We start from the raw sequence: 26,819 nt of genomic DNA on the forward strand, positions 1-26,819 counted from the left end.
GTACAACAACAGTGCTGGGTAGACTTCTACGGTCTGTGCCCTGAGAAAGGCAAGGACAAATCAAACTCGGTTATACATATAAAGTATCACATCCCATGTAAATGAGTTTATCTTGTTGGGTAGACTGGATGGATCGTACAGGTCTTTATCTGCCGTCATTTACTATGTTACTATTCAACACCACAGGTAGACAAAACCTGACATGGGGCCGTGTTTCGACGTGTCTACCCCATCTGATTCAGGGGTCATACACTACACATATATGAAACATTAAAAATACATTTAAAAAACAGTTTGATACAATACAAATTACTGGTATCTGAAAATGAAGAAAGAAATATAATAACCAACACAATGTATTAGTTTGAAAATGAATAAAGACAACACACAACCTTCATCCCTTCGGTCCCCCACATATACCACTACACAACTTTGTATCTGTTATCAACAGACTGGGCATAAGCCTAATGGTACAACGTAAGCCACATTGAGCCTGCAAATAGGTGGGAAAATGTGGGATACAAATAAATAAAAATGAAAATAAAGGAACCATATACAAACTGTATAATATAAAAACAGGTAAATGAGATAAATATAAAAAAAAAGATTCCAAAAAAGTAAATGTTACTTTAAAGGGGGAGATACATATTAAATAAACAGAAAATCAAAATTCTACATGAAGTAACCTTGATATGAAGACCTCAAATAAAGAAGATGCAGGAACGACTGTTGTTTATGTTTAGTGTATGACCCCCGAAGCCAGACGGCTTACTCCCCTCGAAACACGGCCCGTATCGGGTCTTATATACTTGTGGCGCTAAGGATCACTGCATTTGATATTTGGCTAAGAAGATATTTTGGTCCACCTCTACTCCCTTGTATCTTTTTCTACCATGAAAATACAGGTTCCTCATCCTCTTCGGACTATGATCTTCACAGTGCTTATTTGTAATGCAGCTGTGCGTACTTTTACGGAGTACTAACTATGTCAATTACGGCACGCTGCTTCGTCAACCAACTCCAGTTAAGTCCAGCAATGCGCTGCGCACTCCTCTGACGCAACTTCCTTTTTCCGGAAAGGCGGGATGAAGAGGAAGAGACTGGTAAGGTTGTGTGATGTATCATGTAAGGTGGTTGAAAAAAAACAGGAGACGGATTGTTTCTATGTCTAGTTCATTATACGCAAGGAGGTTGAAGAAAGCAGGAGATCGGTTGTTCCTGTATAGTCCATCATACGCAAGGAGGGTGAAGAAAACAGGAGACGGGGTGTTCCTATCTCGTCCATTATACGGGCTGAAACTAGTAGGCGGAGCTTGCCGGCAGTAGGTAGAACTTGCCGGCAGTAGGCGGAGCTTACCGCCGTTTTAGTTCACCCAAAGCAATAGCAAACGCTTTTGAAAGCTATAGCAAAGTTTTATTAGAAATAACGGACTGCTTATGCGTGATCCATCTGTAAAAAGTCTAAACGTGAGCTAGTTAGATAGGCAGTGCCTTAAAAGGTGGAGGACAAAAGATATTATTTTTATTTGATAGCTTTTTAATGTATTTGAAAGCTTCCCAATATGTAGATACTAGTAAAAAAAAAGGCCCGTTTCTGGAGCGAATGAAACGGGCGCTAGCAAGGCTTTCCTGTGCCCCCACACCCACCGAATGCACCTTGGTTGTTAGTGAGGGCATTGCGCCGCCGTGGCCCCCCCCACCCAACGCACCTTCGTCGTCAGTGGGTGGCCCATTGCGGCGCCCTGGCCGTCGTCGATGTGAGTGACTTGCTCCGCCTCCGCCCTCAACGTCATAACGTTTGACGTGAGGGCGGGGCCCCGAGACTGTGATTTTGTTGGCTTCAGAGCTTCAAACTTACGAACCTTGGCTTCAGTGACGTCATCAGACAATAGAACGTTGAGGGTGAGTTTTATATATATAGATATAATTCTCACCTCCAACGTTCTACTGAGGCCACAAACTCCGTCACTTCTGTCAGTCATGTTCCAGATATCCGGATTTCCACACTGTAGCTCTGCTCCGCCCTCACGTCAAAACGCGATGACGTCGAGGGCGGGGCAGGAAAACCGCCACCCACACAGAGCTACGACACAATGGAAATAACACGGCGCACGATTCGAACCAGGTAAAACCGCGATGAGCCACGCAGGGCTAACAATCCGTGTCGCTCCTGCCCCTCACCGGAAATGAGCCACCCACCGCCAGAACCACGTTCGGGCCCCCCCCCCCAAAGGAACAACAGCGGCGCGGATGCCGATCCTTCCCCCTCCCCCCGCCACAGACGACCCTCACAAACAACATGACCCCGCTGCTGCAAAAAACAAACACATCTTCCCCCAGAAACGGAGACATCCAAAAGGTGAGAGGGAGGTATGGAGGGAGGCAGGCGAGCAGGCAGCCAGCCTCAACTTCTGAGGGAGCCAGCCAGCCTGCCAGCCTCAACGTGGTGCAAGGGAAGAAGGGAGCCAGATGCATCATGGTGGCTGTGGCAGCAAGGAGGGAGCCAGTTTGAACAACACAATGCGACGGATGACCCTGAAAGGCGGAGGGAGTGGGACTCACCACCCTGAAGCAGGGGAGGGGAGGAAAGGGGGGGGGAATGACGGGGGAGGGAACACAGGGGGGAAAAGGAAGGAGGGGGAACCCTGCCACACACTCTCATTCTCACACACACATACAGACTCACGCAATGTCAAACAACCACACACACTACCGCATTCACAATTAGGCATATTTTCAAAGCACTTAGCCTCCAAAGTTCCATAGGTTTCTATGGAACTTTGAAAGGCTAAGTGCTTTGAAAATATGCCCCTCTGTCTCTCACACAGTCACTCACACACACACTCTCCCAAACATACACACTACCATGAAACCCTTGCTAGCGCCCGTTGCCAGATGGGTGGGTTTCCCGCCCAAATTGGCGGCTTTCCACAACCTGCTGTGGGTCGCGGTTTTTTGGGTGGCTTCACGTGCGGTTGAGCGGGTTTTGTTCAGCTGCGGTTTTCGCGGTGCGGGGGCGTGGTTAATGGCGTAGGGGGTGGAGCTGGTGATGTAGGGGGTGGAGCTGTGAATGTCGGGGCGGGGTGTGCGGTTTTGGGCGGGTTTAGAACTGGTTTTGGGTGGGAAAAATTATTTAAATCTGGCAACCCATTATGCGTGATCCATCTGTAAAAAGTCTAAACCTGATCTAGTTAGATAGGCAGTGCCTTAAAAGGTGGGGGACAAGATATTTTTTTACTTGAAAGCTTTTTAATGTATTTGAAAGCTTCCCAAGCAGTTATAAACTCTATTTTCTGCTAATTTTTTTACACTGTTCTATACAAATAGAGGTGGCCAGATTTCAATGAGTATGGTTCATCTTAAATGTTGTAATCTGCATTGGGAAGCCTTGTGTTATGCAGTTGGAATAGACTGCAATTAAACGGAAGTAAAATTAACTCTCCTTTCACGGAATCACATCTTCACCTTATCTGTTTTGTAGAAGTTTGCATTTTGCATACACAAATGGATTATTCTGTTTTTAGGCATGTTTCAGGGACAAGCGGTTTTATTTTTTTTTATTTTAATATTTTGTTTATTAGGCAAGTGAACATTCAAACAGAGGAAGGCATCAGTTTACAAATTGTGAGTTTACACTTATAGCTTTACTAATGTACATTTGATGTCTCTATCATGTCTCAGAGCTCTCTCTACTCATCTAATTAACTACTTCAGACTGTGTAGTCTAATGTACAGTAACAAAGCTTAGACCTAGTTAAACATTCTAAGTCTATCATTTAAACCATTCCTACATCGTCAAACTCCCTTATTCTTCCTTCCCTTGCCTACATCTATATTTCCTTTTTTTTTTTTCTATTCCTTCCCCCCCTTTTAGCCCCTCCCCCCTCCCCCCCTCTCTTCTCAATATCTGTCGGTGGATGTTCTGGTTGTGGAAATCAGTTACATGTTAAGAATACGGTCTCTACCTCCAGGAGGTATAGACTGCCAAAACGGGGTCCATAAGCGATAGAATTCCTTTTCCTTAAATCTCCAGTCTTGCTGGTTAACCGCCACTCTGTACTCGAATCTCATATACTCCATCATATAGCTACGCCACTGCTGGACTGAGGGTGGCTTATTTGTAATCCATTCCAGGAGGATCAGTTTTTTGGCTATCATCACTGCTCTGCGTATAAATTCCCTGAATCCAGTCGGGATAGGTCTTAACAAAGTGAAGTGTCCAAACAGCATTAGTGGATCTCTCTTCCATGTCGTGCCCCACAGCTGTGAAGTGACTTGAGTTACCATCTTCCAAAATTTCTGGGTAGCAGGGCATCCCCAGAACATGTGTCCCAGTCGCGCTCCTTCCGTATGGCATTTGGGGCAAGCGCCATCAGGTGAGATCCCCATATGGAATGCTCTGCGGGGTGGAATGTGGGATCTCATGGCAAATTTGTATTCCATTTCAGTATAAGAGGTCATCTTGGACAGTTTGTGTATTGACACAATGTACTCTCGAAATAGTTGGGGGGTCACTGATCTTTCCAATTCAGTACTCCAAGCGTGCGCCAGACCCCGAAAATCTGGTTCTTCAGTTGTGTCTCGTAAATGTCTATGATGTATGGATAGTGAGACTTTAGTTTGTGATTGAAGGGAGTATGCCGAGGATGATTCCTCCTGTATGTCTTCTGTTAAGCATTCCCAAGGCAGGCTTTGTATATAATGTCTTAATTGCAGGTAGTGCATGTAATCCGTCTGTTTTAGAGAGAATTGTTTTTGTAGCTCTGAAAAGGTCTTTACTTGTCCCTCTTCTGTCACTGCTTGAAGGATGTAGATAAGTCCTCCCCTCCGCCACCGGCGGAAGGTTGGATAAAGTGTGCCCGGTGGGAATCTAGGGTTATCACAAATCAATATGAATGGGGTGTTCGTCCCAGAGAAGTGGTGATGTTGGCATATCCACTGCCACACCGCTTTTGCCGTCGGGAGTATATGCGTTCTCTGCAACTCCTTAGGCATTATGCCTCCTCCGACATGCAGGAGGCAACTGAAATGCGTTTCTCCCATCAGTTCCATCTCCATTTTTGTTGCTGTAAAGTCCTCGGTGGATCTGTACCAGTCCGCAATATGTCTCATTCCACTTGCTACTGTGAGAAGTCTAATATTCAAGAGTCCTAGCCCACCATACTCCCTGGGTATCTGCAGGACTGCAAGTGTTATGCGTGCTTTCCCGCCTTTCCAGAGAAATCGTTGTAGGTATTTTTGTAGCGTCTGTTCATCTTCTGATTTTAGGTAGAGTGGTAGAGTTTGGAAGATGTAGAGCCATTTTGGCACAATCACCATATTATACAGTGCTATGCGTCCTGTTAGAGTTAATGGGTAGGCCTCCCATAGTCTTAATTTAGCGCATGTGGACTCCAATAAGGGGCTGACATTCTCCCGGTAAAGTTTGACTAGATCTTGTGGTATTTGATCCTCTCCCTCGCTTGGGTTATAGGGAGATCTTCCGATTCTTTTAACATCCCTTCAGGGTATATGTCTAGCGCTAGGGACTTACTCATGTTTAAAGTAAATCCAGAGAGTTTTCCAAATCTCTGTATCAGATGGAGGAGGCCTTTAAGAGAACTGCGGGGTTGTGTCGTAATAATCATGAGGTCATCCGCAAAGACAAGTGTTTTGACTAATTGTCCCCCCACCCTTACTCCTGGTATGTCTGTTGCTCGTTTGAGTATTCTTAGTAGAGGTTCTAAAGTCAGGATGAACAAAGCTGGGGATAGGGGGCACCCTTGCCTCGTGCAATTTCAAATGGGTGGCCTCTTATGCCATTCACTAATACTTCCGCACTTGGGTTTGCGTATAGGGCCTCTATTGCTTTGTAGAATCTCCCCCTAAATCCCAGATATTTCAGTACACGTCCAATATTAAGGTTATTAGGGCTGTGTTGCTGTGTAAGGGAAATCGGCCGTCTTCAATGACCTGTTCGTAATACTCGCAAATTGGTGGGTAAAATGAATTGGGTAACATTTTGTAAAATTCTCCCGTGTACCCATCTGGGCCTGGTGCTGTTCTCCCTGGCATATGTTTGATCACTACTTGTATTTCTTTTGTTGTTAGGGGTTGTGCTAGCTCTGTTTGTTCTTTTTCTGTGAGTCTCGTAAGGCCCGCTTGATCTAAAAATTTTTGAATCTCTGATTCCTTGGGGGTCTGCCTTGGGCTATATAAAGAAGCAAAGAATTTTGTGAGTATTTCCGCTATCTTCTCACTTTTATTTTGTATCTGGCCTGTCTCATCTTTAAGTGTCTCTATTGGTGTTCGTGGGCTCCATGCTTTGATCAATTTTGACAGCATGGTGCCGGATCTGTTTCCATAGGGATAAAGTCTGAATTTCTGGTAGGCCAGGGATCGACTCGCACGTTCATGTAGGAGGGCGTTGAGAGTCGCCTGTATGGCCTTCATGTTCTCTCTAGTTTCCGCTGATGGGTGCACCAGATGGCGGTTCCTAGCCTTCCTCAGGTTTTGCTCTAGCCTCACTATGGCAGTAGTATGTTTTCTGTTTCTCGCGTGGACATATGCTATCACTTCCCCTCTGAGAACTGCTTTGGCTGCATTCCAGAATATGTCTGGTTGATCTTTGTGTTGTTCATTATTATGTACATAATCCTCCCATTTTTGCTTTATATGTTCCTGAAACTCTCTGTTTTGTGCTAAGTAGGTCGGGAAGCGCCACCCCCTCTTCTGCTGATAGAAAAGGGGCGCCTCTAAATCTAGCCATACTATTGAGTGGTCCGACACCTCCTCTGAGCCAATTGTTGCAGAGGTTACCCATGAGAACACAGTTTTCTCTATCAGAATATAATCTAACCGAGAGAATGTTCCGTGTGCTCTTGAGCGGTGTGTGTAATCTCGCTCGTCAGGGTGTAGACAGCGCCATGCATCGACCAGATTTAATGTGCGTTGGAAGGAGGTCAGACCCTGGGACCTAGGCCCTCCTCTGTGTGCTGCTTTGGGTTCAGAGCAATCGCATTGGGGTTCCGCTACTAAATTGAAATCTCCCATTACCAATAAATGTTGTGAGTGGAAGGGTAGACATAGTTGTGTAATTTTGCCAGAAATTGTTTGTATTTGGCCCATATACTCCTAAGATCAGGAACTCCCGATGTTGTAACCATAGCCGTACTAGAACATAGCGTCCCTGAGGGTCAGCTTTCACCAATTCAGATCTGGAGGTCAGATCAGTAGCGCTACCCCGGTTTTACGGTTTCCTGAGGAGGCCGCATGTACTTCGCCCACCCATTGCCTCTTGAGCTTTAAATGTTCCTCTATTGTAAGCCTGGTTACTTGTAAGCAGCATATATCTACCTTCTGCTTCCTCAAGGCTGCTAATATCTTGGTTCGCTTAATGGGAGTTGCAATGCCTTTTACATTCCAGGTGGCAAACCTAGTAGAGTTAGCGTTTATAATTGCTTTCGGGCTTTTCTATCAGTGTTTCCTGTCTTTCCTTGCGCCTCGGGTGCCCAGCCTCACCCGAAGCAGTGGTGTAGGTGGCTCTCTCCCCACCCCCATTTCCCGCTAAGTGTGGCAGACCCAGCTCTGACCATGGCTTCTGCAATTGTAACTGATTCCTCTCCTCTCCTTGTTCCATATTAATCCCTCCCAACCCTGCCCCAGTCCCCGTCCTCAACCCCCCCACCCCCCTTCTCTTCTCCCCCCTATCCTATCTGCCCTCTCCTAATGGGAAGGGAAATAGAGTGAGATCAATGATGAGTGGCCCCCCACCCCTCCCCAGCGCTTTACTTAGCTCATTATGTCCAGTGCTGTACATCCGATCGCCGTTGTTTCTGAGGTTACAGACAGTTCTTTGGTTTCCATTTTTAATGTTTTTAGCAGTGTGTTTTGCGTTTCATCATTTTATCTGTGTCTCTGTCAGCCACTGTTGTGCTTCTGGCGGAGATTGAAAAGTGCGTCATTTGCCTTGGTGGTGGATTTTCAATGTGGCCGGGTAAACCAGCATGAATCTCTGTTTGGCCTCTGAGAGCGTCTTACACACTGGCCCATAGGCTCTCCTTCGCTCCTGCAGGGCTTGTGAAAATCTTGGAATATCTTCACCTGGGAGCCTTCAAACTGGAGATCCTCTCTCTTTAGGCGGGCCCCCTCGCAGTATTTCCACTTTGTGGATAAAATTATGTACCTTGAAGATTACTACTCTCGGCCTCTGCGGATTGTCCGTCCGGCGTCCCACACAGTGCACGCGCTCTAAGCACAGCGGTTCCACGTCTGAGAGGGCGAATTGGTCTTTCAGCCATTTTTCTAAATTGTTTGATAATAGGTGCTCCGGCACTGTCTCCGGAACACCTATAATGCGTAAATTCGCTCTCCTCGAGCGGTTTTCTAGGTCGTCGAGTAGTTGCACTTGTTTTTGTGTTAACTGCTGCAACTCTTTGATTTGTACCGCTGTTCTGGGCCCTTCATCTTCCAGCGTTGATACAGCTGTTGTGTCCTCCAACAAGGATTCCACCGAGGTTAGCTGGCTCATAATCTGTTGGAGTTGCGGAGCCATCGCTAGTCAAACCGCCTCTGTTAGCTGCTGTATTTGGGGGTCGGAGAACATCGGCGTCTGCGGCTCGCCGCCATTTTGCTGTTGGTCGCGCGAGGCCTATCTGTCTCTTTTTTTTTTAACTCCTTTCGCAGGCATGGTTGCTGGTGAGCGCGTGACGAAGTGATCCATGCACCCGTCCGCTCTCCGAGAAGAATTTGGGGTTGCTCTGTGGATGCTTCGTCGGGTTTTGCCGCCGGAGAAAGGGTAAGGGCCTAAGAGGCGAGCTTTTCACGTCTGCTCGCCTCGACGCATCACGTGATCTCCCGGACAGGCGGTTTAAAAGTTAAAATAAAAATAAATATTTTGTTTCATTCAAATCTGTTTTGTTTACACATAACTAAATGGGCTATAAGCCCCTAATGCAGTCCATTGGTTTTCTTGTATTTTGTTCTTGTGATGACTTACACTGTGCCAAAACTGAAAACTCTTACCTCTTCTATCTGGTCAATAATAAAAGGAGCTCATTGTGAGCACTATCCACCCCAAAAGGTTGTTTTCTGGCAGTGCATGACGAATTGTGATATTGAATAAATAAAGTGAATATTTTTGTCCCTAGACTTGCATCCGAAGGTTATATAGTCCTTTCAAGAAACCCAGTTAATCGTTTAACTTATTAGTGAAACATAACCACAAAGGCATGGTATGGTCGCATTTTCAATATGGTAATACTAGGGCCCAGCTAAGGAATAGGTTATTTTGAGTTAGTCTTCACTGGACCAAACTTGCTTTCCTTGTGTTATCACCATGCAGCTGGATAGGCAGTGTCTTTAAAAGGTGGAGGATAAAGGGATTTTTTTTTTTAAAATATTTTGTCTCATATTATCCCAAGCATTCTTGGTTTCAATGTGGCTTACATTTGAAAATACAGTGAGACAGAATAATAGAATTCAGTTATATCATGGGAGCAAGTATATGAATATGTCTGAAACATTTAACAAAGATGATATTACCATATATACCCAACTGGGCATTTAAAAGTCTGTCCTTTAATGATGCCGTCAGCCGTATATATGGACAGTTATTCAAATATTATTGCATGCATACTCCAGAACAGGCATCCTTACATACATTGCATAAGTAAGCAACAACTTCTACAGAGTACATCCAAAACTTAATTTTTATTTTCTCATTTCCATCTTCCAAAATTCCAGACAGCAGATGTACAGATCAGCAGGACCCAAAGAAATCCAAAACAAGTAAAGTTAAAAAAACAAAACAAAACCTCAAACAACAACAACAACACAGTTTATACCTAATTGTTCAACCACCCTTAGGATTCACCTTTGGGTTCAAAAAGCAAAACTATGTGCATATAAGGACTAGATAAATTAAAACATAAGTTTATAGCAAATGCCCTTAATATGTAATACTTGGTATCAATAATGAAACAGTGATAGAATATTCACATAGCAAGCAGCCTGAGCCAACAGATTTATTTTCTATTGAACATAATTAACTTTGTATGAACTTGGCTGCTAACAGTGTGCTGAAATGGACAATATTCAGTTCAATTCTTGTATACTGCTAATATCCCCTTCCCAGTGTTCAGTGTGGTTTACATTCTAGGAGAGAAAAAAAGCAGATAGAGTTAGTGTGAGTTATGAGAAGTGTTAGAGACCTTTGCTGTAATACATGAGACTAAAAACATTAAAGGAAAGGATAATGGATGATACTAGGAAGTAGAAGTCATGATGGATTATTATGAAGCAGTCTTTGGGAAGAGAAAGGGTTTTAGCCTCTTCCTGAAGTTGAGGTAGCTGTTTTCTGTTGTGATGGGAGTAGGTAGAGAGTTCCATTTTTTTTCTTATTTATTTTTTTATTGATTTCCATAAAGAACTGAGTAACAGCAATATCATCTCAACAACCGTTTCTACCTCAAATCCCCCATCCCTCTCCCTCCCTCCCTCCCACCCAACCTACCTCTACCCCCTCCTTTCCACTCCCCGAATACCCTCCGATGACTCAGTCCTCTATTTACACCTTCAAATGTGACACAGTAGGAACATTCCGAGCAGAGGACCACCTCTCATATAACTCCCATGTTTTATAATGATGTAGCAAACATCCCCTACGTAGAGCCGTAAGCTTTGACAGTAAACAAATATTGTCCAATTTATGCAAAACTGTCTGTAAAGCTGGGAGATGGGAAGAGGCTCTGGGGGTGACATATACCTTTCAGCACTGGGTGCAAGCGTTTAAATCCCTGCTACAAGTCTCTGTATCCAGTGCTTTGGTGGAGAATGGACATAAAATATACTGCTGGTACTATACTCCCCATCATTTAGTTAAAATGTTTCAGGTGAGGTCAGCCTTGTGCTGGCGCCAATGTGGTGCGATAGGAGATATGTTTCACATTTGGTGGGCTTGCAAACATGCACAGCGATATTGGGAAGAGATATTGAAGTTCATATGGGAGGTGACTAAGGTAACCTACCCAATGAAAATGAAGAGTTCCATATTTTGACTCCAAGTATGGGATGCTAGCATTAGTTATTGTTTCAGTCTGTTAGACTGGACCAGATATAGCGAAGTGGTCTTAGCAGTTCAGAGGTGAAGCCCTGTAAGATTTTAAAAACTAAACAAGCAGCTTTGAACCTGCTATGAGAAGCCTGTGCAGTTTGTTTAGATGAGTTGAAACACTAGTATATTCAATCTGTAAATTAGTCTTACAGCTTATTCTGTATGATTTGCAGTTTTTTTTCTGATATTGACACTTAATTTCAAGAAATAGAACGTTACAGTAATCTAAGTGAGATAGGACTAACATTTGGACATAGAGGCATATTTTCAAAGCACTTAGGCTTCCAAAGTACCATAGGTTTCTATGGAACTTTGGAAGGCTAAGTGCTTTGAAAATATGCCTCATAGTGTAAAGTCTTTATGGTCGAAGAATGGTGTAACTAGATGTAGCTGTCTCATTTTGAATAGTGTTTTCTTCCATAGCTGATTAATATGGGAAGAGAAGGTGAGTGAAAAATCAAGCAAAACCCCTAATACTCTGGTTTCAGATTCGACTGTAAAGCTTTGATTGGACGAAGATATTGATGATGGGACCTCAACTCCCTGATTTCGGAACCACAGGACCTTGGTTTTTTGCTTTTTCAGTTTCAGTTTATTGGTCAGGGCCCAGGTGCTAACAGCAGTCATACAATTCACTACAGACTGAGTTGGATCTTTGTTTGATGCTGTTACTGGTAAGAGAAGCAGGATATCATCCGTGTAGGATAATAGTAGTTCATTTCCCAGGTGTATTGAGGTAAGGGATGACATAAAGAGGTTGAACAGGATAGGTGAGAGGGGAGATCCCTGTGGGACCCCGCAGTTAGTAGACCAGTAGATGGAAAGTTGATTGTTTTGCTTGACAGAATAGCTTCGATTTGAAAGGAATTCACTGAAACATTTGATTACAGACTGTTATTCCTATCTGATCCAGGCACTCAAGTAGCAACGTGTGGTCAATCATATCAAACGCCGCCACCTGGAGTATTGTGTTCAGTTTTGGAGGCCGTATCTTGCTAAGGATGTAAAAAGAATTGAAGCGGAGCAAAGAAAAGCTACGAGAATGGTATGGGATTTGCGTTACAAGACGTATGAGGAGAGACTTGCTGACCTGAACATGTATACCCTGGAGGAAAGGAGAAACAGGGGTGATATGTTACAGACGTTCAAATATTTGAAAGGTATTAATCCGCAAATGAACCTTTTCCGGAGATGGGAAGACGATAGAATGAGAGGACATGAAATGAGATTGAAGGGGCAGACTCAAGAAAAATGTCAGGAAGTATTTTTTCACGGAGAGACTGGTGGATGCTTGGAATGCCCTCCCACGAGAGGTGGTGGAGATGAAAACGGTAAAGGAATTCAAACATGCGTGGGATAAACATAAAGGAATTCTGTTCGGAAGGGATCCTCAGGACCTTAGCGGAGATTGGATGGCAGAGGCGGGGCTAGTGCTGGGCAGACTTATATGGTCTGTGCCCTGAAAAAGACAGATAGAAATCAAGGGGCTGGTGGTTGGGAGGTGGGGCTAGTGCTGGGCAGACTTATACGGTTTGTGCCCTGAAAAAGACAGATACAAATCAAGGTAAGGTATACACAAAAAGTAGCACATATGAGTTATCTTGTTGGGCAGACTGGATGGACCGTGCAGGTCTTTTTCTGCCATCATCTACTATGTTACAATATATCAAATTGAAGATGAATTCCTTGGTCGCCTTTGCATAGGTGTTGTTTGACGTATATAGTTAGAACTAGCAGTAATGTTTCAATGCTATGTGACTATCTGAAGCTAAATTGTGACCAGTGTAAAATAGAAAATTTGTCCACATAAAAAGAGAGTTATTTACTAATGTAGGTTTTTAATGCTTTAGTAAAAAGGGGTATGCTTGCCACTGGACGGTAGTTTGCAGGTGATGTTATGTCTAGCCCAGATCTCTTCAGTAGTGGAGTGAGAATAATTTTGCCCATATCAGGAGGAAGAGAGCCAGTTTTTAATAGCTTATTGAGCTCATCGAGTAACCAATTTACTGCTTCCATAGGGGTGGATTTGAGTATGTATTTTGGGCATTGATCGAGGGAGCAGTTGGCTTGGGAGCATTTCAATAGTATTGATCTTAATTCCTCAGCTGTTAGTGGTTGAAAAGATTCCCTGTTTTGGTCAATTTTGAGTCCTTGGGTTGTAGGATCTCCAGCGATTAAGGCTGAACTACGGGTTGGGCTATTTTCCTCTGTTGGAGTAGCCTTAGATAGTTTGGACCTAATTTGGAGGATCAGCGAAATGATCAGCGAGGTCTTGGGTGGTAGGAAATGTTTTCTGTGAATGTTCATCCTTGGTGGAAGCTAGTATTTTAACAAAGGAGAAATGTTTTTTGTTGTCAAGATCATCTTGTCCTATTAGGCTGCTATAATATTGGCGTTTTGAGTCAGCTTTTTTTTTTTGTAGCGTCAGAAGGATGATTTCCATTTGGATTTATCAGTAGTGTCTTTGTTCTTTCTCCATTGCTTTTCAAGGCGTCAATATTCTTTTCTTTTAGGATGGATAGTTCCTCTGTAAACCATGGTGAATTTCTTTTTGTTTTGACCTTTTTAGTGGTAAATGGAGCAATTTTGTCTAGTATGGCTTTCACCTTGGTGTCCACGGGATTTGATTGAACCATGTGTAGGAGATGCGGTAGTGAGGGAATCTGTTAGCTCCGACAAGAAAGTGGCCTCGTTGATTTTACCAGGTGCCGTATCGTGGACAAGAAGGAGAGTGGAAGATAGAGGGAGAGATGGCAGATCATGTGGAGGGGAGGCTGATACCAGTGCATGTGAGGATGGGTGCTCGGTGTGTGAAAGTGTGAGTACAGTTGAATGTGTGTGTCACATGCCTGATGCGTGTGACTTGGTATCTTTAGGATATCTGAGCATGTTACTATGGTCCTGTCTCTGTCACCAAGCAACTGACTCTGTTACTAGGATTATTCCCGATCGCCAACAGCTGATCCCCATTTCTCGGGACACACCCCCATCACCAAACAACTGGCTTCTTACTAGGGACCTGCTCCAAAAATGAGCAACCAATCCCATTACTAAGGATCAGCTTCCATCACCAAACTTCTGGCTCCTTTGTTTGGGATAAATCCGGTACTGAGCAACTGACTCCATTACTAGGGACTTGTTTGTGTCTCCAAGCAACTGACTGTATTACTAGGAACACCTGTAACCAAACAACCTAATGGTTAGATAAGCTGAGCATCAGGGAAGCCTAGTTCAAATTGTGCCACAGCTACTTTTGATCTTGGAGTAGTCACTTAACCTTCCATTGCTTTGCATACAAACTTAGATTGTAAGCCCTCAGGGCACAAATAAATACTGTACCTGAATGTAACTTGCTTTGAACTACTACTGAATAGGCCTGTGCTAAATCCAAAATCCTAATAAATAAATAAAATCCTTTTCCTGCCTATTACTACGGACTGCTTCCATCACATCCCTTTTATTAGAGACCCGCCTCTGTCAATTGCCTCTGCCAACAAGCAAATGAATCTGTTAGGACTGAATCCTCTCCCTCTAGAAATGACCCTATTGCTAAAGATCTAATCGATCTCTAAGCAACTAATCTGGTTAAGGACCTGCTGCTTGTCTGATAGGCGTATTTTCAAAACACTTAGACTCACAAAGTTACAACCTCATCGCTGACATCTCCTGCGGCAACTGGTTTTGGCTATTCATCAGTTGATGCTGGAGGCGCAGGGATGGTGATGGGGCTGGTGCTGGGGATGGTGAGGAGAGGGTTGGAGGTGTTGGACCATCCTCGAGGGGAGGCATGTCATGCCAGAGGTCGTCTTCCTCCTCCTCCTGCTCCACCATCGCTGCAGGGAGTCCTGCCTCCTCTTCCTGCTCCTCCTCCACCACCTGAGCAGGTAGTCCTGCCACCTGCTCCTCCTGCTGCTGCTGGCGCCCTGTGTATATAAAAGGATTGTCCTTGAGATCACATTCAACATGGCTTGCATAGTGCAGGAGCTGGCTGGCTTGCATGAGGCAAGAATGGAGAAAGGTGGGGTCAGTGGTGAGCCCTGGGCTAGACACATGGGGTGTGAGATGCATGAGATGACATGACAGGGAACCCTGGAAGCTGGTCTGAAAGAGGAGTACACTATAAGATGTCTTGGCAGGGAACACTCGTTCCTCAGCAGCGTGTTAGCATTTAGAGTTGTGACTATGGTAGGATTACCATTTTTTTTGGATGGGGGGGAGGAGGAGGGGGTGGAAGCACTATTTCTTTACATTCCTTTCAAATCATACTATGACATCCACTAAGAGCAGGACATCAGGCAAGAATACAAGGAACAGTATCCACCCCAGAAAGTGGGATACAGAAGTGAAGCATGTCATCTCATTCATCTCAGAGGAGTTTAGTTGGAAGTTAACAGCCACACTCATGGGAGGGTAGCTGCAACCTGAGGCCTTGATCTGGGACAGAGTTGTGACTTACTAGTTGCCTATTAGCCACATGGAAACTGAACATTAAATTTGCATTATTAAATACATACATTTACAAAGGATTACAGGTAGCCTGTTTATAATACTTGCGTCGAGCCCTGAGGCGCTGTCGTACTCTCAGAATGATGTCGGGGTGGTTCCGGCGTACACGGCAGAACCTTCACTGTAGGTACTCGAGGTCCCAACGTATGCCAAACGTCTGTAAGATACAAGTTTGTACACCAGGAGTCAGGGGATGGCCCTTGCCTTCACCCACTTTTTATTGTCCACCTCTTTATATACTATATTCAGCTGTTTTTTTTTTTTTTTTTGTTACATTTGTGCCCCGCGCTTTCCCACTCATGGCAGGCTTAATGCGGCTTACATGGGGCAATGGAGGGTTAAGTGACTTGCCCAGAGTCACAAGGAGCTGCCTGTGCCTGAAGTGGGAATCGAACTCAGTTCCCCAGGACCAAAGTCCACCACCCTAACCACAAGGCCACTCCTCCAGTTGTAAACCTGTTATATTTGTAAGCCGCATTGAACCTGCTAATAAATGGGAAAGCGCGGGGTATAAATGTTACAATACAGTACAACATAAAATCATTTAGCAGCCAAATTGTAGAGACATACAACACTACTGATGGGGGGGGGGGGGGGGGGGAACATGATGTCCCTCTTACAGGCCCGCTGTCCTTCGGTGGGCCTAGTAAGATGGACGTCCTTCGGCAGTTCTGCGAGAAACACGTCCTTGTTACTGTACTTTACACTTATGAATGTTCCTTATATTTCCCCTGTACCTGGATGTCCGCAACTTTCACTGTACTTGCGGAACAACCAAGTACATCAGAGAAGTCCATAGTAATAAGGATGTCTTTCGCATAGAACCGGTGAAGGACGTTGATTGGCAAGTACAGTGAATGTTTTAGGGACGTCCTTTCGCAGTTCTGGAAGATGGGCGTCCTTTTTACCATACTTTGGGCGTCCCTGATTTGGCTGTTTTGCACTGCGATAATGGAATGTCTAAGGATGTCCATACTATTTTTTTGATTATATCTACCTGATTTTGGCCAACTTCGCGAGGACGCCCTAATTCATACTTGGACGACCTTTCGAAAATGCCCCTCATAGTAACCTATGGAACTTTGTAAGCCTATGTTTTTTGAAAATGAGCCTCTGAGTAACCTACCAAATTACTAAGCACAATTGTCAAGGAGCTCAACCTTGTCATTGAAAAAGTTTGAATAAGGTAACTGACTGTCTCCTAAGAATAGTATCCTTTCCTTTAATTGTCTTGTTGCTTTCTCCCCAGATTTTCACAACTTCAGAATATAGTCTCTGGGACTGTTATAGAAGAAAACTTTGAACATTGTTTTCTTCAGTGCTGTTTTCCTTCTTTTAAAAATACTGTTCGAAACACTGCCATAAAATGGAGACTTTGATTCCAGTGATCAACAAACTGCAAGAAATTTTCACCACTGTGGGAGCAGAAGTCATCCAGTTACCACAGATTGTGGTTATTGGCTCTCAGGTAATGCAATCAAGGATTGTGATTTGCATTCTCGTTTCTAAATGCCTGTACAGATACATGTGCAAATCATAAAAAGGCTTAGAAAAAAAAAAAAAAAGCCTTTTTATGATTGGACTCGTATGTTTGAGCTCAACCCTTTTTTGTTAGTACTTGCATATGGTTAGTGTTCTGATTTAGTATGAACAAGTGGTTTTGTATATATTTTGCATCATATACATAAGCATATTTGCATAAACAGAGATGCACTTTCATTTGCCATGACATGTAGGAGTAGATTAATGTCCAAAAGAAATCCGCAGATGTGGAGAACTCTATGATCCCACGGGAATATGCAAACTGAGGAAGAAGAAAGTTTGACAAAGACCACGGACTCCAGGGACAAGAAGGACAATCATATACCTAAAAGGATTTATCGTTCAAAGACTTGCATTTGACTTCTAGTCCAACTATTTTGAAGGTATGCGACATCCATTTCAAAGGTCTTTTTCAAGATCAGCTTACCTGATTCATTTTGAAATTCTTAATTTCTGAAGATCTTTTGAGATTAATTTATTCACAAGACTCCTGAAGCAGGCCTTTTAGGCTGAAATACAGTGTTCTGTCGAGTTTTTGAACAATAAATCCATTTAAGTATATGATTGTCCTTCTTGTCCCTGGAGTCCATGGTCTTTGTCCCACTTTCTTCTTCCTCGGATTGGATTAATGCCAGAACACATCCTCTGGGATTTGCTTATGGGGTGAGACATATGAAGATAGCTTTGAATAGGGTGGGGTTTTTTGCTTTTTCCAGAAATTCATAAGAAGATAAGAATAGCCATGATTTTTCTCAAACACAAAAGATATATCACTAGATATCCTGAATGTACAGTAGTTGTTTCTATGTATAATGTAACTCATTCATATTATTATATTTATCACACAGTGACATATCAATTCATCCATTCCTATTTGTTTTTTTCTTAACAAAATGTTGTTGTTTATATAAAATGTTATCATTGAATAAAAAGTAAAGAATAGCCATACTGGGTCAGACCAATGGTCCATCTAACCCAGTATCCTGCTTTCAGCAGTGGCCAATCCAGGTCACAAGTACCTGGCAGTAGCACCACTCCATGCTACCAATCCCAGGGCAAGCAGTGATTTCCTTCATGCCCATCTCAATAACAGACTATGAACATTTCCTCCAGGAATTTGTTCAAACCTTTTCTAAACCCAGATATGCTAACTGCTGTTACCACACCCTCTGGCAATGAGTTCCATTGCTTAACTATTCTTTGAGTGAAAAATATATTCTCTTATTTGTTTTAAAAGTATTTCCATGCAATTTGATTGAGTGTCCCCTGGTCTTTTTACTTTTTGAATGAGTGAAAAATAGATTCACCTCCACCTTCTCCACACCATTTAGGATTTTGTAGACCTCAATCATATCCTCCCTCAGCCATCTCTTTTCCAAGTTGAAGAGCCCTAACCTCTTTAGCCTTTCTTCATATAAGAGCAGTTCCATCCCTTCTATCATTTTGGTTGCTCTTCTTTGAACCTTTTCTAATTCCGTTATATCTTTTTTGAGATACGGCGACCAGAATTGAACGCAATACTCAAGGTGAGATTGTACCATGGAGCGATACAGAGTAGGGCTGTATATTTAATGTGTTTGAACGCGATTAAAGCATTAAAATTTGTAACTTGCATTACTAATTTTAATGTATTAATCATGTTGAGTTGCTTGCTCCTAGTTCTGCTACCTATGTTTCTCTCTTTTCTCCCATCCCAGACTCTTCCTCCCTCCGGCATATTTTTCTCTCCTACTGCTGCCCCCCCCCCCCCCCCCCGGTGCTCCTGCAGCGTATTCTCTCCTACCGACTGCTGTGGTACACCAGCGGCCTTTTCTCTCCTGCCATCCCGCTCTCTGGCATCTCAACCCCTCCCCCTGTCGCATGTGGCCCTCCGAACTTGCCTTTACAAACAGCGGCATTAAGCACACGCTGCTCCTCTCTTCTGTAACCAGAGCTCTCCCTCTAGCATCCCACCTCCTCTGATGAAATTTCCTGTTTCCTGTTGCAGGAGTCGGATGCTAGAGAGGGGGGGGCTCAGGTTACAGAGGAATGGAGCAGCATGTGCTTAATGTCGCCGTGTGTACAAAGCAAATTCAGAGGGCCACCTGGAGTGGGGAATGAAATGCCAGAGAACACGGGGTGGCAGGAGAGAAAAGGCTGCCGGTGTGCGGCGGGGGGGGGGGGGGGGAGGAGTAGGAGAGAACAAGCTGTAGGAGCATCGGGGAGGGAGGGGGTCAGTGGTAGGATAGAAAAATATATGCAGGAGGGAGGAAGAGCCTGGGAGAGAGTCGAGGTGGTAGGAAAGAAAAGGCTGTCGGTGTGGGAGGGAGTAGGAGAGATTGCAGGGCGGCTGGAGAGAAAAAGCTGCAGGAGTGCAGGGGGAGGGAGGAGAGGGAAGGGGGGAATGTGGTAGGAGAGAAAAATATGCCAGTTAGGGGAAGGGGAGGAAATTCAGACCAAAGTATCCTGTCTCCTTACTGGATTGTATGTTGATATGAGATTGTGCCAATGGAGAGGAAGGGAAGGGATGAGATGAGATGCTGCCTATAGAGAGGAAGAGAGATGGTGCCCATAGAGAGGAAGGGAAGAGAAGAGAGATGGAGGAGATGGTGCCCATAGAGAACAAGGGAAAGAGAGGAGATGGTGCCTACAGAGGGAAGGAGAGACTGGAGGAGATGGTGCCCATAGAGGGGGGGTGAGGAGAGACTGAAGGAGAGAGGAGATGGCTCCCATGGATGAAGGGGAAGGGAAGGGGGAGAAACAAGACAGATATAAGGAGGAAGAAAAAATAGCAGAAAGTTTGAATGTGAAAGATATATATAGGGGAGGAAGAGAGGAGGAGAGAAAAGAAATAGTGAGGAGAGAGGAGGCCCTGAAAATAGAGTTCAGAGCACAGAAGAACAGAACCAGAGACAGGGAATAAGATGGTTTGAAAAATAAAATCACCGGACAACAAAGGTAAGAAAAATGATTATATTTTCAGTTTAGTAACTGAAGTTCAGTATGTCTGTTTTTTTGAGAATTTACATCTGTAGTCTATATTTTGCACTATACAGGTGAAAATGTGAGGAGGACACATAATGCGATTAACCTCACAATTAAAAATGTGTATTGCGATTAATCGTGCAATTTAAACCTTTGATCGATGTAGGGCCGTAATAGAGAGGCATTATAATATTTTTGCTACTTTGCAGCCCTCTCCTAATAATTCCTAGCATTCTGTTTGCTTTTTTGGCCAGCATCACACACTGGGAAGAAGATTTCAGTGTAGTGTCTACAATGACACCTAGGTGGACCTTTAGTGTCAGATAACTATGATTTGGATTAGTCTTCCCATTGTGCATCACTTTGCATTTGCCTACATTACATTTCATCTGTCATTTGGATCTCCAGTCTTACATTTTCCTAAGGTCTTCCTGCAATTTTTCACAATCCGCTTTCATTTTGACAACTTTGAATAGTTTCATGTCTTCTGCAAATTTAATCACCTCATTCATTGTTCTGATTTCCAGATCATTTATAAATATGTTAAATAGCACTAGTCCCAGTATAGATCCCTGCAACACTCCACTATTCACCCTTCTCCTTTGAGAAAAATGGCCATTTAACCCTACCCTCTGTTTTCTGTCCAATAACCAATTCTTAATCCACAGAAGGACATTGCCTCCTATCCCATGACTCCTTAATTTTCTCAGGAGTCTCTCATGAGGTACTTTGTCAAAAACTTTCTGAAAATCTAGATACACTACATTAACTGTCTCACCTTTATTGACATGTTTATTTCACGCCTTCAAAGAAATGAAGTAAATTGCTGAGGTAAGACCTCCCTTGGCTGAAGCCATGCTGACTCTGTCCCATTATGTTTCAACTTTTTTTATTATTGTATTATCGAAATAACAGACCATTATACAACACCAAAATGAGTATATATACAACGCAGTCATCTAAATATATCATCAACAACATGTTTGTAATAATTTCCCCCCCCCCCCCATGTTCCCCTTTCTCCCCTCCCACCCTTCCCCCCTCCTCCCCTCCAACAAGCTGATATATTATTGTCAAAAGAAGGAATTAACATCATTTACTGTCGCGCTGCCCACGCGGGACGCGCTCTCGAGGTCCTTTGCATACCTTCAGGCTTCTTCCCTGGGAGCGCGGGGTTTGTGAGTCCTTAAGGCAAAATCACCCTCCAGGTAGAAAGGAGAAAAGACTGGACCGGAACTCCGGACTGGAGTTGTACACCGGAACACTCGGAACTGGAACGCACCGGACGGGTGCGCACTGGAGTGGGGCCTACTGGCCTGGACACGCTGGAGTGGCCCCACTGGACTGGAACATACAAGAGTGAAACCCGCTGGGCTGGGACACACTGGAGCGGAACCCACAGAACTGGAACCCCCTGGACCTAGTCTTCACCTACACTTGACTGCCTACCCCCTCGGGTTGGGCCTTCAGGTTCTGGCAGCCGGTAGGACTTACAGGAGCAGCAGGAATGAAGATCCAGGGGTGCCCCCGGGCACCTAGGCGAAGGCAAGGCAGACAAGCAGGAACTATCCGGGTTCTGGCAGTCAGCAGGAATCAACACAATGACTAGTAAGCTGGACCCAGGCTCATAGGGACACTGTACCCGGGCAACCCAGTCATACACAGGAACATACACAGAGCAAACTCAGGAGACTTGGAAGGCTATACACCAGCTAACAACTAAGCTGTGCCCCAGCTAACAAGTCATGCCCTGGACCCAAACGCAGAAGACTAGCAAGGCTTGACACAGGCTACAAGCCAGCGGGGCCTAAGCTGGCTAGTCTACACTAAGAACAAACACAGTCTTGGAATAGTGGCTAGCAAGTGCGGCTAGGCTCACTCTAGGAACAAACACAATCTTGGAATAGTGGCTAGCAAGGCGGCTAGTCTAACACTAGAAACAAACACAGACTTGGAAATGGCTAGCAGGACGGCTGGCTGACACGAGGAACAAACATGGTCTTGGAAATAGCTAGCAGGACGGCTAGCTGACACGAGGAACAAACATGGTCTTGGAAATAGCTTAGCAGGACGGCTAGCTGACACGAGGAACAAACATAGTCTTGGAAATAGCTAACCGGACAGCTAGCTGGCATGGGGAACAATCACGGGGAACTAGCAGAGCTATGCACAGGCAACAAGCCAGACGGTGCCTAAGCTAACTAGTCATACCTTGGAAACAAACATAGAGAACTAGTGGAGCTAGGCACAGGCAACCAGCCAGACGGTGCCTAAGCTAACTAGTCATACCTTGGAAACAAACATAGAGAACTAGTGGAGCTAGGCACAGGCAACCAGCCAGACGGTGCCTTAGCTAACTAGTCATACCTTGGAAACAAACACAGAGAACTAGAAGAGCTAGGCACAGGCAACTAGCCAGACGGTGCCTAAGCTAACTAGTCATACCTTGGAAACAAACACATAGAACTAGTAAAGCTAGGCACAGGCAACAAGCCACACGGTGCCTTAGCTAACTAGTCATACCTTGGAAACAAACACAGAGAACTAGAAGAGCTAGGCACAGGCAACAAGCCAGACGGTGCCTAAGCTAGCTAGTCAAACAAACATAAAACACTAGCAAAGCTATACACAGGCTATAAGCTACACGGTGCCTAAGCTAGCTAGTCAAACAAACATAGAACACTAGCAAAGCTATACACAGGCTATAAGCTACACGGTGCCTAAGCTAGCTAGTCAAACAAACATAGAAACTCACACAGAGCAAACACTGACACCGGGTACAGAGCACTCTATACACCAGGACCTTTAGATGAGATGTGATTAGATACAAAGGCCAAGGCTCTAGTCTTCAGGTGACTAATAAAGCCCATCAACACCAGAGCCACAGGTGCAGCAATCACCTTGCAACCAAACAGAGGCTTGACACACAGAGCAGTCATCCCATAGGAAGGAACAGCGGGAGCCATCTTGGAAACTGGCAGAGACGAAGAGGCGGCAGCCATCTTGGAAGAGGCAAAGCCCACACAGGTGAGGTTCAGTAGGGCAATCAGCACACAGAGCCAGAGAGAACCTAAGACAGACACAGACACAGAGACAAGCAGAAGCCAGCACAGACACTGACTCCCAGAAACAGGGTAAGTCTGAAGGGTGGCACGGCCACAAACGGGACATTTACATAATAAAGTGTAATAGTATCAACCTCCGATGACTTATGTGTTTTCATTTGTTATCCTCCAGTTTCGGCTATATATTATAACCAATATCACATCTTGATCATAATATCCCCCTCCCCCCCTATTTACCTATAATTGAATCTTCTGTTATCACAATTGACACCCAAACAAAAAAAAAAAAAAATATTACAGATTATTAAGAATTCGACTTCTCCCTCTGTGAGTCATCCCATCCAGATAACACCCCCAGATTTTTAGAAAGCACTCTTTACGTTTGTATGTCCCTTTTGCCTCTCTCGCTTCCCAAGTGAGCAATTGGTGCACCTGGTTCCGCCAATGCCAGAAAGTCGGAGGGTGTGCAGAGGTCCAGTGCTGCATTATGCATTTCTTGGCAATGAGACATGTTTTACGGCATAGCATCATTTTATCTTTGTTTAGCCTGGGAAAGGCGTCATGTTTATCTAGTACTAGACATAGAGGGTTCAATGCAATATCACAATTGACAGTTGTAGATAGAAATACAGCTATGTGTCTCCAGTATTTTTTTATTGCAGGGCATGCCCATATCGCATGATATAGCGTATTATCTGCCCTCTGACATTTCAGGCAGGTAGCAGTATGGATGCCCCCTGATTTGTATAGTTGTGTCTGGGTAAAATAAGCCCTATGCAATATGCGAAACGCACATTCCCTAAGGTTAGCCCCTCCTACTATTCTGGGTATATCCTGTATTTGTTTTACAATATTCCAACCTGTCAATGCTCTGCCTATATCTATTTCCCATTTCTGACGGAGTTGACTAAACTCTCTCTCAGGCATCAGTCCCCACAATTTCAGATGTATACTGGAGATTGATGGCACCTCCTCAGCTATTTCTTCGAAGAATTTTCTAAATTTCTCACCTAAGTGTTTCTTAATCTCATCTGTATTTAGTGTGCGCACATAGTGCGTGAGTTGGCTATGCGCAAAATGATCCCTCCATTGTGCATTAGTTTGCATTTGTGTTACTGCTTTGATATGCCCATCACCCCCCAATACATCCTGCATAATTGCTATGCCGTTTCTTTCCCACGTGACAAAAGTTGGATTCTCTATCCCCGGTACAAACATCGGGTTGCCCCTAATAGTTAATAACTCTGTATTAAAGGGGTCTCCCCCCAGAAGTTTCCCTATAAATCTCCACGCTTCCCTGGTAGGCTGGAGCAAAACACTATGTTTAAATCTATGGGGGAGTATCTTATTCTGGGTATGTAATAACGCTAGATAATTATATGGGGCGAAGTATACTATCTCATACTCAAGTGGTGTATGATCCGATGTATTCATTACCCAATCTCTAACCTGTCTTAGCAAGCAAGCTATATTGTAGTATTTAATATTTGGAATCCCCATTCCCCCTTGTCTCCACCCTCCTAGCAGGAATTTCAATTGAAGTTTGGCCCTTTTCCCAGCCCAACAGAATTTTCTCAGAATTTTATAAAAGTATTTTATGTCAGTCTGCTTGAGTTTTAGTGGTAGAACCTGTAAAACATACAGCCACCGCGGCATTATCACCATCCTCGTTAAACATATCCTCCCTGTCAAGGATATCGTAAGGTTTTGCCAAGAATTTAACTGGTGCATGGTCTGCTCTTTGAGTTTGCTAACATTTAAATCATATAAATCTCTTGTATTTACCGGTAATAGAATCCCTAAATATTTAAAAGATTTAGTTGCCCGCTTTAAAGGGAAATCTATGGGCCACAGGCTATGGGCATCTGTATTTATAGCTAAGGCCTCTGATTTGTCAAGGTTTAACGTGAATCCCGAGTAGTCTCCAAACTCCCTAAAAATCTCTAATACATTACCCAGCGCTTCTTTTGGGTTCTTTAAAATAATTAGCAAATCATCTGCAAATGCAGCCATTTTGAACTGCTGATGTTATATGTCCACTCCAGGCACTGCTGGGCATTCTTGAATATCCCTAATTAGAGGGTCTAAATATAGTGCAAATAGTAAGGGCGATAGCGGGCAGCCTTGTCTCGTTCCCCTGCCTATATGAATTACCTCAGATAAGTTCCCATTGACCATTACCTGCGCTAGAGGGTCTGCATATAAAGCTTTAATCGCCTGTACAAACTCTCCTTTTATACCATATCCCTCCATCACCTCATATAAGAAAGACCATTCCACTTTATCGAACGCCTTTTCAGCGTCAAAACTAATCATTAAAGCTTGTTCATTAGTGTGCTCTAAATATTCCAATGATGTCAAAATTCGTCTGAGATTCTTAGCCACCGACCTACCCTGCACAAAACCAACTTGAGCTTCATGGATTATTTTTGGTAGAACACGGCCTAGTCTATTTGCTAAAATTTTTGCGAATAGTTTGGCTTCATGGTTAATAAGCGATACAGGGCGATACGATGTTACTAGTTGCTCATCTCGACTAGGCTTTGGAAACACAATTATACGCGCTAGATTTAAATGTTCAGGTAATGTACCATTTGATATCCATTCTTTAAACACTTTAGTTAATGTAGGTACAATCGACTCCCCCATTAATTTATAAAATTCTGCTTTGTATCCATCGGGACCTGGCGCTTTACCCATCTTGCTATGTCCTATAGCCCATGTGATCTCATCCTCACTAATCTCCGCGTTCAGTAGATTGCGGTCATGTTCATTTATCTGTGGGATCGTAAGGTTTTGAAGATATTGTGTGCCTGATAGCCCTTCTTGTTCTGTAGAGCTATATAGGTGTTGATAATATGTTTTAAATTCCTGTCTAATTCCTTTATTGGAGTGTATCAAATTTCCCTCTTGTGTTTTTATACTAGTGATATTTCTGGAAGCGTATCTAGGGGCAATAACTCTTGCCAGAAGTTTCCCTCCCTTGTTCCCAAATTTATACAATTGGAATCTATAATATGTTTGGGATTTCACTTCCCTATCATGTAGTAAGGAGTTATAAGCCGCCTGTATTTCTAATATCTCCTGTCGAAGCCGAGGGCAAGGATTTAAGCCATAGTGTCTATTCACTTCTCTCAATTGTTTCTCCAATCTCAGAATTTCCCTATCTCTTGCACGCTTGTATTGGGTAGTAAAACTGATAGTTTCTCCCCGCAAGACCACCTTTGTGGCTTCCCAAAAACTAGTTGAAGTTGGTACTGTGTCTTCATTAAAATGTTTATACTCTGCCCATTTCGTTTGTAAATGTTCTCGAAATCTCACATTATTTACTAGATACGTTGGGAATGTCCACCCCCGAAATTTCTCTTCTTCCCCTCCCCCCATCCAATTCATATGTACCGTCGCATGATCCGAGATAACGCACGGTCCTATATCAGCGTCTCTAATTGTGGGAAATAATGTGCTTGATGTTAATAGGTAGTCAATCCTGGAAGAGGTACCATGAGCTCTTGACATATGTGTATATTCTCTGATCCCAGGATGCAACGTCCTCCATATATCTATGAGATCTAGTGTGGTGCATAATTCAGGTAGTCCTCTAGTTTGTGTTCGGTGGATTGTTGCCGGAAGGTGCGAACGGTCCACTTGTA

At 43.9% G+C, this 26,819-nt stretch overlaps 1 protein-coding gene across 2 annotated transcripts in view; it reads left to right on the forward strand.

Annotated features, from left to right (window-relative positions):
- Positions 1-1,041: 1,041 nt before the first annotated feature.
- The window catches only part of LOC115463583 (dynamin-1-like protein), a 165,130-nt gene continuing 139,352 nt past the window's right edge, over positions 1,042-26,819 (forward strand). Inside the window, exons 1-2 of one of the 2 annotated variants that reach the window (XM_030194236.1) lie at positions 1,042-1,103; positions 16,848-17,066. In XM_030194236.1, coding sequence (XP_030050096.1) covers positions 16,965-17,066 — 102 coding nt within the window. In that variant the 5' untranslated portion in view covers positions 1,042-1,103; positions 16,848-16,964. Of the gene's footprint in view, positions 1,104-3,581; positions 3,625-16,847; positions 17,067-26,819 lie in introns of those variants that run through there. The other variant, XM_030194237.1, reaches the window with a different exon arrangement.

Source organism: Microcaecilia unicolor, chromosome 2, assembly GCF_901765095.1.
Source record: "Microcaecilia unicolor chromosome 2, aMicUni1.1, whole genome shotgun sequence".
NCBI classification, from domain to species: domain Eukaryota; kingdom Metazoa; phylum Chordata; class Amphibia; order Gymnophiona; family Siphonopidae; genus Microcaecilia; species Microcaecilia unicolor.